The following is a 13,802-nucleotide window of genomic DNA, read 5'->3' as shown; positions in this document are numbered from 1 at the left end:
CAGGCTGCTCTCTCCTGATGCTGCTTTCCAGCTACTGTCAGACGAGACAAACAGGTAGGCAGAGAAATTTTTTGAATCGCGGGCTGCAGCTGCATCGCATTGATAGCGTGCGTTGCCTTGGTTCTTTTGATTCCAAATCTGGTTGCACGTGGCAGCTAATGGTATGTTTGTTATCCAAAACCTGCAAAAGCTAATGCTCAAATTCAAGTATTTCACAGTTTAAAGAATTATTTATTGAAATTAGAAAAAAACTAGCTAATTAGCAATAGTATTGCTGGCTTATAATTATTTCAAAGACCATGGGAAACGGTAGATGACCGGTGACTTAACACCGTGAAGCGTTGAGTGTACAATGTCATTACCCAAATTTTTTGGATAATTGTGTTGCCCCGTGGATAAGTCGACCCTATTTTTTGAATGAATTTTAAGGCATACATTTTTCGACTTATACGCGAGTATCTACGGTATATAGATCTTTGATTGTGAGGAGTTCACTAAAACTTTAATCAACCTATGCTGACAAAAACGCAGTACTCCAGAGAAAATTATCATCATGTATTTGGGGCGCTGAAGATAATACAAATACTGATAAAGGAGGGTGACACAGTGTCACACACTGTTGGAAACCAAACTCAGGTCCCAGAAGCAGTGAGGCACAAACCATTTCACCTCCATCTTGCCCACTGTATAGAAATAATACTAACTGACCATGAAAAATGCACCTTTATCCATCAATCAATACAGTATGAAAATGATTTTTTCAGCATTTACTTTCCTACGCTTTATGGTAATTTAGTTGTAGCGTTCCTTTAAGGGAGGTATTGGGATAGTTCAGCTAGAGCATGCCTTTTTTTTTTTTTTTAATTATCTGTTGCAAACTTCCTGAAAAAAAAGAGTAGTAAGGCAGACTTTACCAGAGAGAGAAGACAAGAACATTAGCCTTTATAATAAAGAAAGTGGAATAATAAACTGAGAAAAAGGAATTGGAGGAGTCACCTTGTGCAATTAGGCAAATGACTATGAATTCAGACAACTTAATTTTGTCCTATAATTAAAGCAGATGCTGCGTGTCCGAGTTTAGACAGCGAACAAGCTTGTGTTAAGTATAGCAGCTTAAATTTTCAATAAGAAGAAAATTCTGCTTAGTAAACAATAGGCTTGTTTGCTTAACAGTAAAGTGAGTCTATTTTATTTGTTAAGCATGCTAGCCTTGTGTCTTCTTGATAAATATGAACATTTGAAAGATTTGTGGTTTTTTAAAGGTTTGTGCTACTTTTATTATTTGTGTGTGTCATATAGTATATATTTTGTTAAGAAATAAATACTGATGAATTAAAATGATAATATTTATTTATAACTACACCTCAAGAATTAGGAATGTCTAGCTGGTACAATGTGTAAAGAAAAAAGCATTTAAATATAGTAAATGTACATTTTAACTTCCAAAAAAAAAAAAAAAAACTATAGTGCAATTAGTGATTAAAAGCCATAAGTGACTTACAAACCATTTACATTTATACAGCATTGAACTGTCAATATCAATTAATTAAATCTTTGTGTGAAAATATTTTGTATGCTAGACAAATGATTAAACATAGAATTTTTTTTTTTAATTAGGCTTTGTTTCAGATAAGTACATTACAGAAGAAATGAACAATATTTTGTATGCTAGACAAATGATTAAACATAGAATTTTTTTTTTTTAATTAGGCTTTGTTTCAGATAAGTACATTATAGAAGAAATGAACAATCTAATGGCTTGTTATTATAAGAAACATTTTCCTTTATGCTCTATGTATTACATTAGTTTAAAAAGAATGTATTTTAAGGTAATTTTATTTATTTTAGTATTTTATGGTCAGTGAGCAATAAGCCTACATAATTTCATTTTGTTAATTAAACCTGTGATCAATAGTTTAATAATAAATATAGCTAAGTTAAAACTTTAACACAGAACATAAGGCTTCTGCACCTCTGGATATATGGTAGCTTAGTTTAAAAACTTTTTTTTAAAGGGGATGAAAAAAAAATTTATCGCTATCAGCCAATTCAACAACATAAAATTGGTTATCAGTATCAGTGCTAAAAACAATATTGATCGAAGCACCCCTAATGATTTTATTTTTGTATATAACAATCTGCTCTACCTGGTTTCACATGGAAGAGTGATAAATTGTATATTAAGTGTGTATAACAAATAAAAACCAGATCTGACACTCGAGACCTCCCTGTCACGGCAGAAAGACATTCATTATTTTTAGCAATATTAGATAGAGATAGATAGATTCTTTATTAATCCCAGGGGGAAATTCACATACTCCAGCAGCAAAAAATATTAAATTAAAGAGTAATAAAAAATGCAGGTAAAAAACAGACAATAACTTGAATAATGTTCAACGTTTACCCCTCTGGTGGAATTGAAGAGTCGCATAGTTTGGGGGAGGAATGATCTTCTCAGTCTGTCAGTGGAGCAGGACAGTGACAGCAGTCTGTCGCTGAAACTGCTCCTCTGTCTGGAGATGACACTGTTTAATGGATGTAGTGGATTCTCCATAATTGATAGGAGCCTGCTGAGTGCCCGTTGCTCTGCTACGGATGTCAAACCGTCCAGCTCTATGCCAACAATAGAGCCTGCCTATTAGCCTTCAGAGCTTCTGTGATTATTAAACCCTTGTGAAATTTTACTGTGAAATTAAGAAATTTTGAGAGATTGAAGTAATTTTACAGAAAAGATCAATTTGTAGAGCAATAATAATAATCATCCCAGCAGTTCATTATTAATATTGCAATATTATAGAGAAGGTAGAATGCACCACAGTCATAACAAACAACTTGATCACTGAGAGACAAATAGGGGTCAAGCAGCGCACACACCCTTCTCCTCCTCCTCTCTGAACAGCACTCCTCACTGATCCCCACTAAGTGTTTGCACCTTCTCATTACCACCAACTCCCATTCTTCCCCCAGCTCAATCATGGACCTTGTCACAAATGGGTCATTCGCTGGTTTATTATTTGTCCTAGACAAAAACTGAAAGATCTTTTTTGATTGTCATAAAGCAAGCATTCAGAAGAAAGGGAGCGTATTTAAGATGCGATAAACCATTAAGAAGTTATTTGACAGGAAATGTGAATAACTTATTCTTTTTCAACATTCTTAAATATTTAAATATTCTCAATAATTATTGTGATCAACACAAAAACCTGAAATTGGTGCTGTTTTGTTACGCAATCAATTATGAGTCTCTTAAAGTAAAAATCATATTAATCATACGTTGCGTTCTGGAGATTGAGGTTAAAAAGCACAAGGATTCAGCAAAAATTGGAACATTTAGCAGAGTCATCAGAAATTCAATTTTATACACAGATATGAATAAGATATACTACTACCACTACTGTTACCTTAATTTGCCTGTGCAGTCTGTAATTATTGGAATTTGCTGATCCCAACTGCAACAATAACACCAGCACTGACAACTGAAGAGGGGCATTTTATAAGCACAAAGATACATTTCCAAATGAATATTTGGAAAGATATCAATGTGAATTTCAAATATCTAAAAAATTCAGTTTAGCTTTACAGATATATGAAACGTATTTCAATATATGTGAAAATTTGTTTTTTTACATTTTAAAATATCTGCAATACACTTTGCAAGATTTCAATTGCTTAAGAAAATATCTCATATACCATACATATATTGTACATTGAGATTGTAAATTGACCTGCATGCTTTTCAAGATATCTACAATCCATTTTCAAATATCTCAAAATCAACTCCTGTAAAATGTCCTATTCTGAGATATCTGAAATGCAATTGAGATATCTTCAATTGTAATTCAGATATCTAAAATTATATTTTGAAATCTTGAAATAAACTTCCAGTCTTTTTAAAGATATTTTAAAATGTATTTCAGATATATCTTGCAATAAAACCTAAGATATCTTTAAATACATTTTAAGATATTTGAAACGAATACAAAACTTTAAAATACAATGGATCCTCAACATTTGCACATTTAAATTTTACAACTTGAAGCATTCACACGATTTTATGAGTAATTTCATTTTTCCTTTCAAGTTGGCAATACTGCACATTCCCGGGGTTCGCAGCTATGCACTGTAGAAAAATAATGAGAGATTCGATGCTTGCAAGTTTGAGGAGTGGCTAATATCCTAATATGTGCTTCACCGGTCTGGTTCACTCTACTGTTGGCACGTAAAGAGTTCCCTGTGCACTCATTGCACACTTTCATTGTTTTGCTTAATTAAAATAAATAAACAAAGTTTTATGATGCAATTATGCCCCATAGCATAGTGCAAGACCTTAGGGTTCTAAGCACAAGTGTGCAAAGCCAGTGATGCAGCTTAGTGTCAGATAAACTTTGTGTGGGCTGTGAGTTTGGTTTTAACAAATGGATGGCTCATTATTTCCGCAAAAAGGAAGAAAGTAGCGACTGGCTAGAGACAACAAGGCTGCCGATTCCAGTATCAAGATTAAACCATCAACTCACCTCTGCATTACTCACATAATGTAACACCCCGCAGCATCTCAATTGGAGTGTGAAGCAGATACCGTTGACAAATTATTTTAGTCAGCATATAGAGGGTCGTTGTGCAGCTGGCCCTTTGTTGTGCTGAGAACATTCTGGAGCTAAACATGCTGAAAACCATGATAGTGGACTTCAGGAGGGCACCGGCAATTACCTCTCTTCTTCCTACTTTACAAAGGTGTTAGTTGTGGAAACCTTCACATATTTTAGCTCTATAATCATCCGGGACTTGAATGGAAGAACAAAACAGGCTCCATAATAAAACATGCACAGTAGTGGAAATATTTCCTCCGACAGCTAAGGTAGTTCTGCTTGTCACAGAAGCTGGTTATTCAGTTCTATACAGTAGTCAGTGAGTCTATTCTTATCACATCCATTACAGTGTGGTTTGTGATGAGTAACTAAACAAGGCAAGAACAGGCTACAACGAACAGTCAAGTGTGCCGAAATGATTACTGGCAGCAAGCTTCTCACCTTACAGGTCCTGTACTATTCCAAAGTTAGGAAGATTTTCCATTTTAAAGCACAGGCAATTTTACAGGAAGTAAATTTTAGATTTTTTTTTTTGACATTTCAGACATGTCAAAATATATACATACCTAACTTAAGATACCTTGAATTATATCTGAGATATCTTGAAATGATTTTCTGTGCATTATGAGATATCTGGAAATGAATTTGAAATATCTCAAAATAAGCAGTATATTCTTTCAAGATATATTGACATCTGTTTTGAGATATCTTAAAATACATTTATGATATATATAAATAGCATATTTTTCACATATCTGTAAATGTATTTCTAGATATCTTAAATTCATTTCCATTTTGAAATATCTCTACACGTTAATATGGCTTGTCATATAGAGAGATCTCTATTGTTGCTGAAATTACCATTTAAAAAGCACCCAGTTTGAATAACAATGAATAGAAGATCATGCAAGAGTGTCTTGCTGCCATTGTCTGGATTTGTGTTTAAGATTAGATCACGCAAGCAAGAATTTCACAGAACTCACAGTTGGCGCAGTGGTAGCGCTACTGCCTCACAGTAAGGAGATCATGGATTCATGTCCTGGGTCCTTCCAGTGTGGTTGCGCTTTGAGTAGTGAGAAAAAGCATTATATAAATGTAACAAATTATTATGATTGTTATTATTATTATTATATATGACAATATGACCATGTGACCCAAATGTTATTTGGTGGAGAGTGAAATATAAACTAAATCTCTAACAGACCTAAATTTAAATGATTTTAGAACATCCATGCACGCGTCAAAGATCTTAGACTCCTTGGCTAAACCTTTTGGTTCTATTAAAACCATCATTTTAGGAAGAAACAACTATAACTAGTTAATCTTATTAATGGGAGAGAGCTGTCGCCCATTGCAATTATTTTTGTTCACCGCATTGTTCATGTTTACTTCAAATCAGTGCCTTCAACTTGTACATAAAACTTTGTTAGGTGTTGGGGAATCATTTCTTAGTAAATATTTGTATTTAGGAGCTTGGTGTCCATACTTCTGTGTTTGGTGTTAGAATATGTATAATAAATATGCTTAAAAGAATACCCTGTTTTTTATTCACTTTTCTGGTTTATCACATTAGTTTAGTTACTGCACTGCTCTTACTTGAGACAGTTTGTTTTGGACATGGACCAAGAAGGAGTTTTAGTGTTGTAAGAAAACTGGGTTGAACTTTTAAAACCGTTAAAAAAAATATGAGTGTTTTTGTACAAAACACGTCTTTATAAATTTTAATCAGGAAGTTGTTACAATTTTCAAAATACGGTTAAAAAAATATATATATAATTTAATAGTGGAAATCAGATACTCATGGAAATGTTTTTACATTTTCTGCATACAAAAATACTTAATTCTTCAAAGGGACTGAATGTTAACTTTCTGTTAACAGACAACTGGAGGTTTTAGTCTATGTTTACAATTAAAAAATAAATCATAGGAATCAGCCTGTCAAAAATACCAGGGTAAAGATATTGAACAAAATGATTTAACATTCTTAATCAACACTGTTTATTATAGGAAAGAAAGGTAAAACTCAGCCCCTTTACCTGTAAAAAAGCTAAAAACCACACATCTTAAGATATTGTTCTAAAATTCACAATGACTTTCCCATTTTTGGGCTCATCATTTTCATGCAGTAGTGTGGTAAAGTGCATTTAGTAAAAACATTGCACTGTACTCAGGCTTGAGGGTGGGTGTAGGTAAATGAGGTAACATAGCTAAGGGGGCCTCGGGGGTGTTGATGAGGGAATTGGCTAAGCATGTACTTACGTGCAAACACAGTCAGTTAACACACTTTCTTCATTAGTGCTCTGGAGATTGTATACACAATAGAACAAAAAGAGCCATGGCAGGATAGACAAGGTAAGAACGAAGGAAAAGTGGGAGAAAGAAAGTAAGATGAAGAAAGAGTATCCAGTGGTTAAAAAAGAAAGGAAAATAAGAGAGGAGACAGGATGAGGCAGAGCTGGTGTGACAGATAGAAGACATGTGGTCAGGTACTGCTCCAGGAGGAGCAAGAGGACAGCACTCATGGGGTAGGGTTGCTCCTGCTGAGCACCCAGAGAACCAGAGTGACCAACCTTACCAAGTGATTCCCATTAAGCAGAAAGGAACACTGACACAGAGAAGGGAGCAGGGCTCACAAGATTTCCTGCTGAAAGCACAGACAGTGATGGCAGATGGTGCTTAAGACAGAAGGTAAACTGTGCTTGTCAGAATATGCTTTCTCTTGTAGAGCAGACCAAGTGGGTGAGTAGCAAGGATGTGGTTTCGAAATCGATGCACCGAGGCCGTGATGGTTTTAACGGACAGGTCCTGGCTGTGTTTTAAACTGTGGATTTCAACCTAGTTCCTTGGATTATTTACATTTTACATTTATTTTCTTGGCAGACATTTTTATCCAAAGTGACTTACAAAAGAGGTAAACACAATTGAGTAACATTAGGATAGGGCAAGTTTCGTAGCAAGTATAGTAGGACAGGTAACAAAAGTTGATTGCCACAAGTGAAAAGATGCAATAACTAATAAATATTGTTTATTTATGGATTATTTATTGATTGGATGATTTATGAGATTTTACCCTCCACCATGAACAATTTTATTATGGATTATTTATTGACTTCTTTATTTGTGAAGAAACCACACACCACTTTTGCTTTGAACACTGGATTTTGTGAAAATAAAAGCACTGCACACTTTTGCAACATCTGTTTGTGTGTAAGAGTGTGAGTGTACTCACTGCCCAGTCCATCCTTAGTTTCATGACTACCAATGTCTGGCTTCAAGGGAGTGCAACCCAGACATCACAAGTACATGCAGGGATTATGAATATTTCAAGGCTAAATTGCATGAAAGTGACAAGTGAGTGAACACTTGATTTTTCCACTTTCATTCAAAAGGTGTATGCCTGGTACAAGTGACTACATGTCATTGGATGTGTTAATGGGCTCTGTAATGGCCTGGCACCCCATCCAGAGGTAGTTCCTGCCTTGTACCTGATGCTGCACAAAATTGGCTTTTCAAAGTTAAAAAATGGATTTATAACAACTAAAAAGTATCCCTTTCATGGGATATTTTATTGATGCAAGTTTTTCAGTCATACTCATTCCAATAGTCAATCAACACACTGGAATTTCATCATTTCCATAATCATTCTTGTACCATCATATGTGTTCATGGTAAAGATGGCAAGGCATGAGACTGAGAGGGATAAGGGCACCATCAATCTGACACACAAAAAAAAAAACTCAGAGGTGAGAAACAGACGGTGAACATGAGCCATATTGGCAAGCAGGTACTGTGCTGTATATACCAATAAGGTAAAACAGGAACTGCTTGACAGTACATATTGTGAGGGTTCTGCTGTACTCCAGAAAGGCAAAATGGAGAGGGAAAGTGAGCGAAGAGCATGCCAGGTTTTCCAGAACACTATGGAGCAGGCTACCACACAAGTGATAGATATACAGTGGGTACTGAAAGTATTCAGACCCCCTTCAATTTTTCACTCTTTGTTATATTGCAGCCATTTGCTAAAATCATTTAAAATAATTTTTTCCCTCATTAATGTACACACAGCACCCCATATTGACAGACAAAAAAAAGAATTTTTGAAATTGTTGCAGATTTATTAAAAAAGAAAAACTGAAATATCACATGGTCCTAAGTATTCAGACCCTTTGCTCAGGTATTTAGTAGAAGCACCCTTTTGAGCTAATACAGCCATGAGTCTTCTTGGGAAAGATGCAACAAGTTTATCACACCTGGATTTGGGGATCCTCCTGCCATTCCTCCTTGCAGATCCTCTCCAGTTCTGTCAGGTTGGATGGTAAACGTTGGTGGACAGCCATGTTTAGGTCTCTCCAGAGATGCTCAATTGGTTTAAGTCAGGGCTCTGGCTGGGCCATTCAAGAACAGTCACAGAGTTGTTGTGAAACCACTCCTTCGTTATTTTAGCTGTGTGCTTAGGGTCATTGTCTTGTTGGAAGGTAAACCTTCGGCCCAGTCTGAGGTCCTTAGCACTCTGGAGAAGGTTTTTGTCCAGGATATCCCTGTACTTGGCCGCATTCATCTTTCCCTCGATTGCAACCAGTCGTCCTGTCCCTGCAGCTGAAAAACACCCCCACAGCATGATGCTGCCACCGCCATGCTTCACTGTGGGGACTGTATTGGACAAGTGATGAGCAGTGCATGGTTGTCTCCACACAAATACCGCTTAGAATTTAAGGCCAAAAAGAGAATCTTATTTCTCACCATCTCAGAGTCCTTCAGGTGTCCTTTTAGCAAACTCCATGCGGGCTGTCATGTGTCCTTGCACTGAGGAGAGGCTTCCGACAGGCCACTCTGCCATAAAGCCCTGACTGGTGGAGGGCTGCAGTGATGGTTGACTTTCTACAACTTTCTCCCATCTCCTGACTGCATCTCTGGAGCTCAGCCAAAGTGATCTTTGGGTTCTTCTTTACCTCTCTCACCAAGGCTCTTCTCCCCCCGGTAGCTCAGCTTGGCCGGACGGCCAGCTCTAGGAAGGGTTCTGGTCGTCCCCAAACGTCTTCCATTTAAGGATATGGAGGCCACTGTGCTCTTGGGAACCTTAAGAGCAGCAGAAATTTTTTTTGTAACCTTGGCCAGATCTCTGCCTTGCCACAATTCTGTCTCTGAGCTCTTCAGGCAGTTCCTTTGACCTCATGATTCTCATTTGCTCTGACATGCATTGTGAGCTGTAAGGTCTTATATAGACAGGTGTGTGGCTTTCCTAATCAAGTCCAATCAGTATAATCAAACACAGCTGGACTCAAATGAAGGTGATCTCAAGGATGATCAGAAGAAATGGAAAGCACCGGAGTTAAATATATGAGTGTCACAACAAAGGGTCTGAATACTTAGGACCATGTGATATTTCAGTTTTTCTTTTTTAATAAATCTGCAACAATTTCAAAAATTCTTTTTTTGTCTGTCAATATGGGGTGCTGTGTGTACATTAATGAGGGAAAAAAAATAATTTAAATGATTTTAGCAAATGGCTGCAATATAACAAAGAGTGAAAAATTGAAGGGGGTCTGAATACTGTCAGTACCCACTGTATGCTATCGTCTAAGTTAAGAAGGAAAGAGACCTTGGAAGGTTAGCTAAGGTCAGCCTCTTGGCCGGTATGGTGTATCAGGTTCTTTGGTGTAGGTTGACATTTCTGTAGCAGCATCTTAGAACAGTAGCATGAGAACAGGAGAGGTCAACAGTTAATAACTAATTTCTGGTAACTGGTCTGGACTCTTTGGAGATAACAGCAGAGGGAAGGATGTTGGCTAAGGTGTTTATATTCATGAAAAATCTCATACTAATTTTATGGCACCCCTAAATATTCAGCACAAGGCTGCTTCTACCATGGTGCCACTGGGAGCACCTTCTTATCAGATGCAATCAGACCTTTTGGAAAATATCTTTGATTATTTTTTTATACCATTTTTTTTAGATATATAATAACTGATTACAGACATACTTTTTTAATATTTATATGTGTATTTTTGTGTAGTTTTAGTGCATACAGGAATACAATCAGGACTAAGATAGCAGTTTTCATGTGGATCAATACATTTATCTATTTAAATAAATATACTGAAGAATTACTATGGTTGATGGGTTGTCAAGTAAAGTTAAAGGTGTTGCAATTAAAATAGTAAATCATCTGCATACTGTTTGATTGAATACTTTATTTTGTGCTTAAGCAGCAGCAACATCAATGAGAAGCAAAGAAAGGTTGCCAAATTTAGACAATTTTCTCAGGGCCCATTATGAAATGTGCAACCGTGATATTATTCATCAGTAGTGATTGTAGTCATAGGTGAATTCTATAGTACCCCTATCAACTGAATTAATGCCTGAAATGTTTCAGCCATTGAAAATAAAGTTTAAAGGGTATAAGCATTTCTGACTTCTTTATTTACAAGGCCTTTGCTAACATAATACCACCAGGAAGCATTTTTTAACAAGATGTACAGTAAAAGCTTCTCAGTTCTCAAAATTTCCCGCAGTATTGCCGTGGGATTTCTATTAGTTTTGTTTATAATGTGAGCATCCAGGTCGACGAAACTGATGAAGTTTTTCTATGGAGGGTTGTGACCCGCTCCTATCCCCAGTGGCCTAGAGATGAGGCATGAGCTGGAATCTGAATTTTTCCCACGCCACACAACTGTTCAGCAGCTCTCTTGTGACATGCAGACGACAGTTTTACTTAGTGTGTCTCCGTCAACCAGGATCCTCTTGTAACGCTCCTGATAGCGGAGCCGCTCTCACCTCACGGATTTCTCTTATTCTTCTTCTCCAGTTTAGAAATCTGTAGTGTAGATTAATATCATCCATTCTGTTGAAAAGAAAAAAGGGTTACTTTACAGTACTGATAAATAAACAGACACCACAAGATATCCTCTCTTCTACATCCTCATTTGTCATTACCATCACTATCATTATATACAGTACCTACCTTTAATATAACATTCTCAAACTTTCTTTAACCCAATTGAGAGTAGTGGGGGCTAGATTCTAAACTAGGAGGACTGGTCACAAGGCAAGGGCACCAGTTCAGCACAAACACATCTCAATGAGCCAATTTACAATCTTCAGTTAATCAACAAATTCACTTTTTGGATGTGGAAAGCAGGACTGTGGACCCAGAAGGCACAAATTGGGAAGCCAGTTCCATTTCATGCGAAGAATTGTTCCAGTGTATTTAAGAAACCAAGATGACTGATGGGATGGGCAGCCAGAGCCAAAGCAAAGCATTATATGGGTGGTGAGGTGTGTCCGATGTACAGTACATTACTGAAACGAGGAATTTGTGGATGATTTAGATTTTATAGATGGAGAAAAAGATGTTTTTATAGAAATGATTTCCAAGCTAAGGCTGCGCGTTTGAAGATACTTTCAATCAGGCAGGATGACCTATCAGTAAAGAAAAAAAACACACCTTACACAGTGTTGCAAATAGAGGGCTACCAGTTTCATGTTTGCAGAATTCAAAGAAGCAAATATATTGTATTTACCATGTATTAATCATTATTAAACTATCTTGGCCAGTCCACAATAAATGTTGAACTATTAGTCTAGCGCTGAAATCAAAGTAGCATCATCCAATTGAAATGAATGAAATGAAACGGAGTTTGTAATACGTACTGTACCTTCACAGTTGAGACACACTCACTCAAGGGCATCATTCTTTACATGGCTTTTGTTAATTGTACCAATAATGTTAATTTTATTTTTCATTACAACAGATGGCATATATAATCAACATTAAAACCTAATAAACAAAACTTTAAATAGGAAAAAGAATGATGTGAAACACAGCTGCACAATTAAGCATATATCAATTATGATTAAGATTATAGCTGCCCTGATATACTAATTGAATAAACTAGCAATTTCTGCTTTGCTACTAGCAAAGCAGACTCCCAGCTCTGCAAGAAATAAAGCTTTTCCACAGTTACAAACTGCTCTAAACAGTACCTGCTAACCAATCACAGACACATTCACCTAAGCACAAGCAAAATTGGCGAAACAGAGGTACTTGCACTACACTAATTATAGGCAACGATGCTGAATGCATTTTCTGGATTCTGATCCCTAACACTTTTAGATTTCTTTCTCGTGTATTTGAAGCAGGCCTCCAGAAAAAAATTTAGAAATAAAAGTAATGTTGAGCCTAAATCATTGGACACTTTTTAGATATGTCATTTACAAAATGAAGAGAATCATCCATAATTTGGCACTGTTTCATATTTTTTAATAGCAATAATGTTGATCAAAATGGCAAATGTGCAAAATATTGCAGTACTATATTTAAACATTTATACACCCATCTAAAATTCAACTACATAATTCAGTAAGTGAATGAAAGGTAAGGAAACAGCACCAGTCCCAGTAACATTAGGTCCTCCACACAGATTACCATTACCTGTTTACACTATAACGCAAATCTGTATCAAGCAGGCTACAAAAAATAAAATCAAATCACAGTAGTCATTGTGTTTTACTTATCAAAAGGAAAGTCTCCAATTAAAACTGCACACAACAAAGGTTTTAAGAAATGATCAATGATACGTCATCTCCTCTTGCAGTTACTTTATTTTTACTACAGTTGAGACTTCTTTACAAATGTTGGATATAAACTGAAATGGTTCTGAAACAGGTTGCACTTTATACGAGAACAACAAATTTGTGGCCGAGTACCAACTATAGAAACATGGATAATGTTTTATTTATTTTTTGATTTATATGGCGGTTTTCTCTGACAGTCATAAAGTGCTATACACCAGAGAAAACAATTAAAACACACAGTTATAAAAAATAAAATTAAAGTAACATTTCAACAAATGAATATAAAATGGAAGAGGCAAAAAAAAGGTGTCTCTTAAATTGTTTTTTTTTTATGTAAATGTAGCAATTGTATCAGCAGCCCATATAGCACAAGGAAGGCTATTCCACCATTTCAGTGTAACAAACTGACAAGCCCAATCCTCACAAGTCTTTAGCCAAGTGCGTGAACAACAATAAGGCCCTGGTTAGATGACCTCAGTGGACGATTGGTATTACAATGATGTAATAAATCTGAAATATATCGTGGTGTTTGACTATGCAGAGCTTGAGAGACAACGGTTTCATTGTATTGATAGGAAATTTACACTGAAAAGTAGGTGAAATTGCAAATTAAGCCAAATTGTCAGTGGGTACAGTTTTAAA

At 36.1% G+C, this 13,802-nt stretch overlaps 1 protein-coding gene across 1 annotated transcript in view; it reads right to left on the bottom strand.

Annotated features, from left to right (window-relative positions):
• spryd3 (SPRY domain containing 3) overlaps positions 1 to 11,426 on the bottom strand; it is a 136,497-nt gene extending 125,071 nt beyond the window's left edge. Inside the window, 2 exon segments of the mRNA XM_051925083.1 lie at positions 11,300 to 11,350; positions 11,352 to 11,426. Of these exon segments, the coding sequence (XP_051781043.1) occupies positions 11,300 to 11,350; positions 11,352 to 11,426 (126 nt within the window).
• Between the last annotated feature and the right edge of the window lie 2,376 nt (positions 11,427 to 13,802).

The sequence above is a fragment of the Erpetoichthys calabaricus genome, chromosome 3, assembly GCF_900747795.2.
Source record: "Erpetoichthys calabaricus chromosome 3, fErpCal1.3, whole genome shotgun sequence".
NCBI lineage: Eukaryota > Metazoa > Chordata > Cladistia > Polypteriformes > Polypteridae > Erpetoichthys > Erpetoichthys calabaricus.
This window is presented reverse-complemented; position numbering and strand designations above follow the sequence as displayed.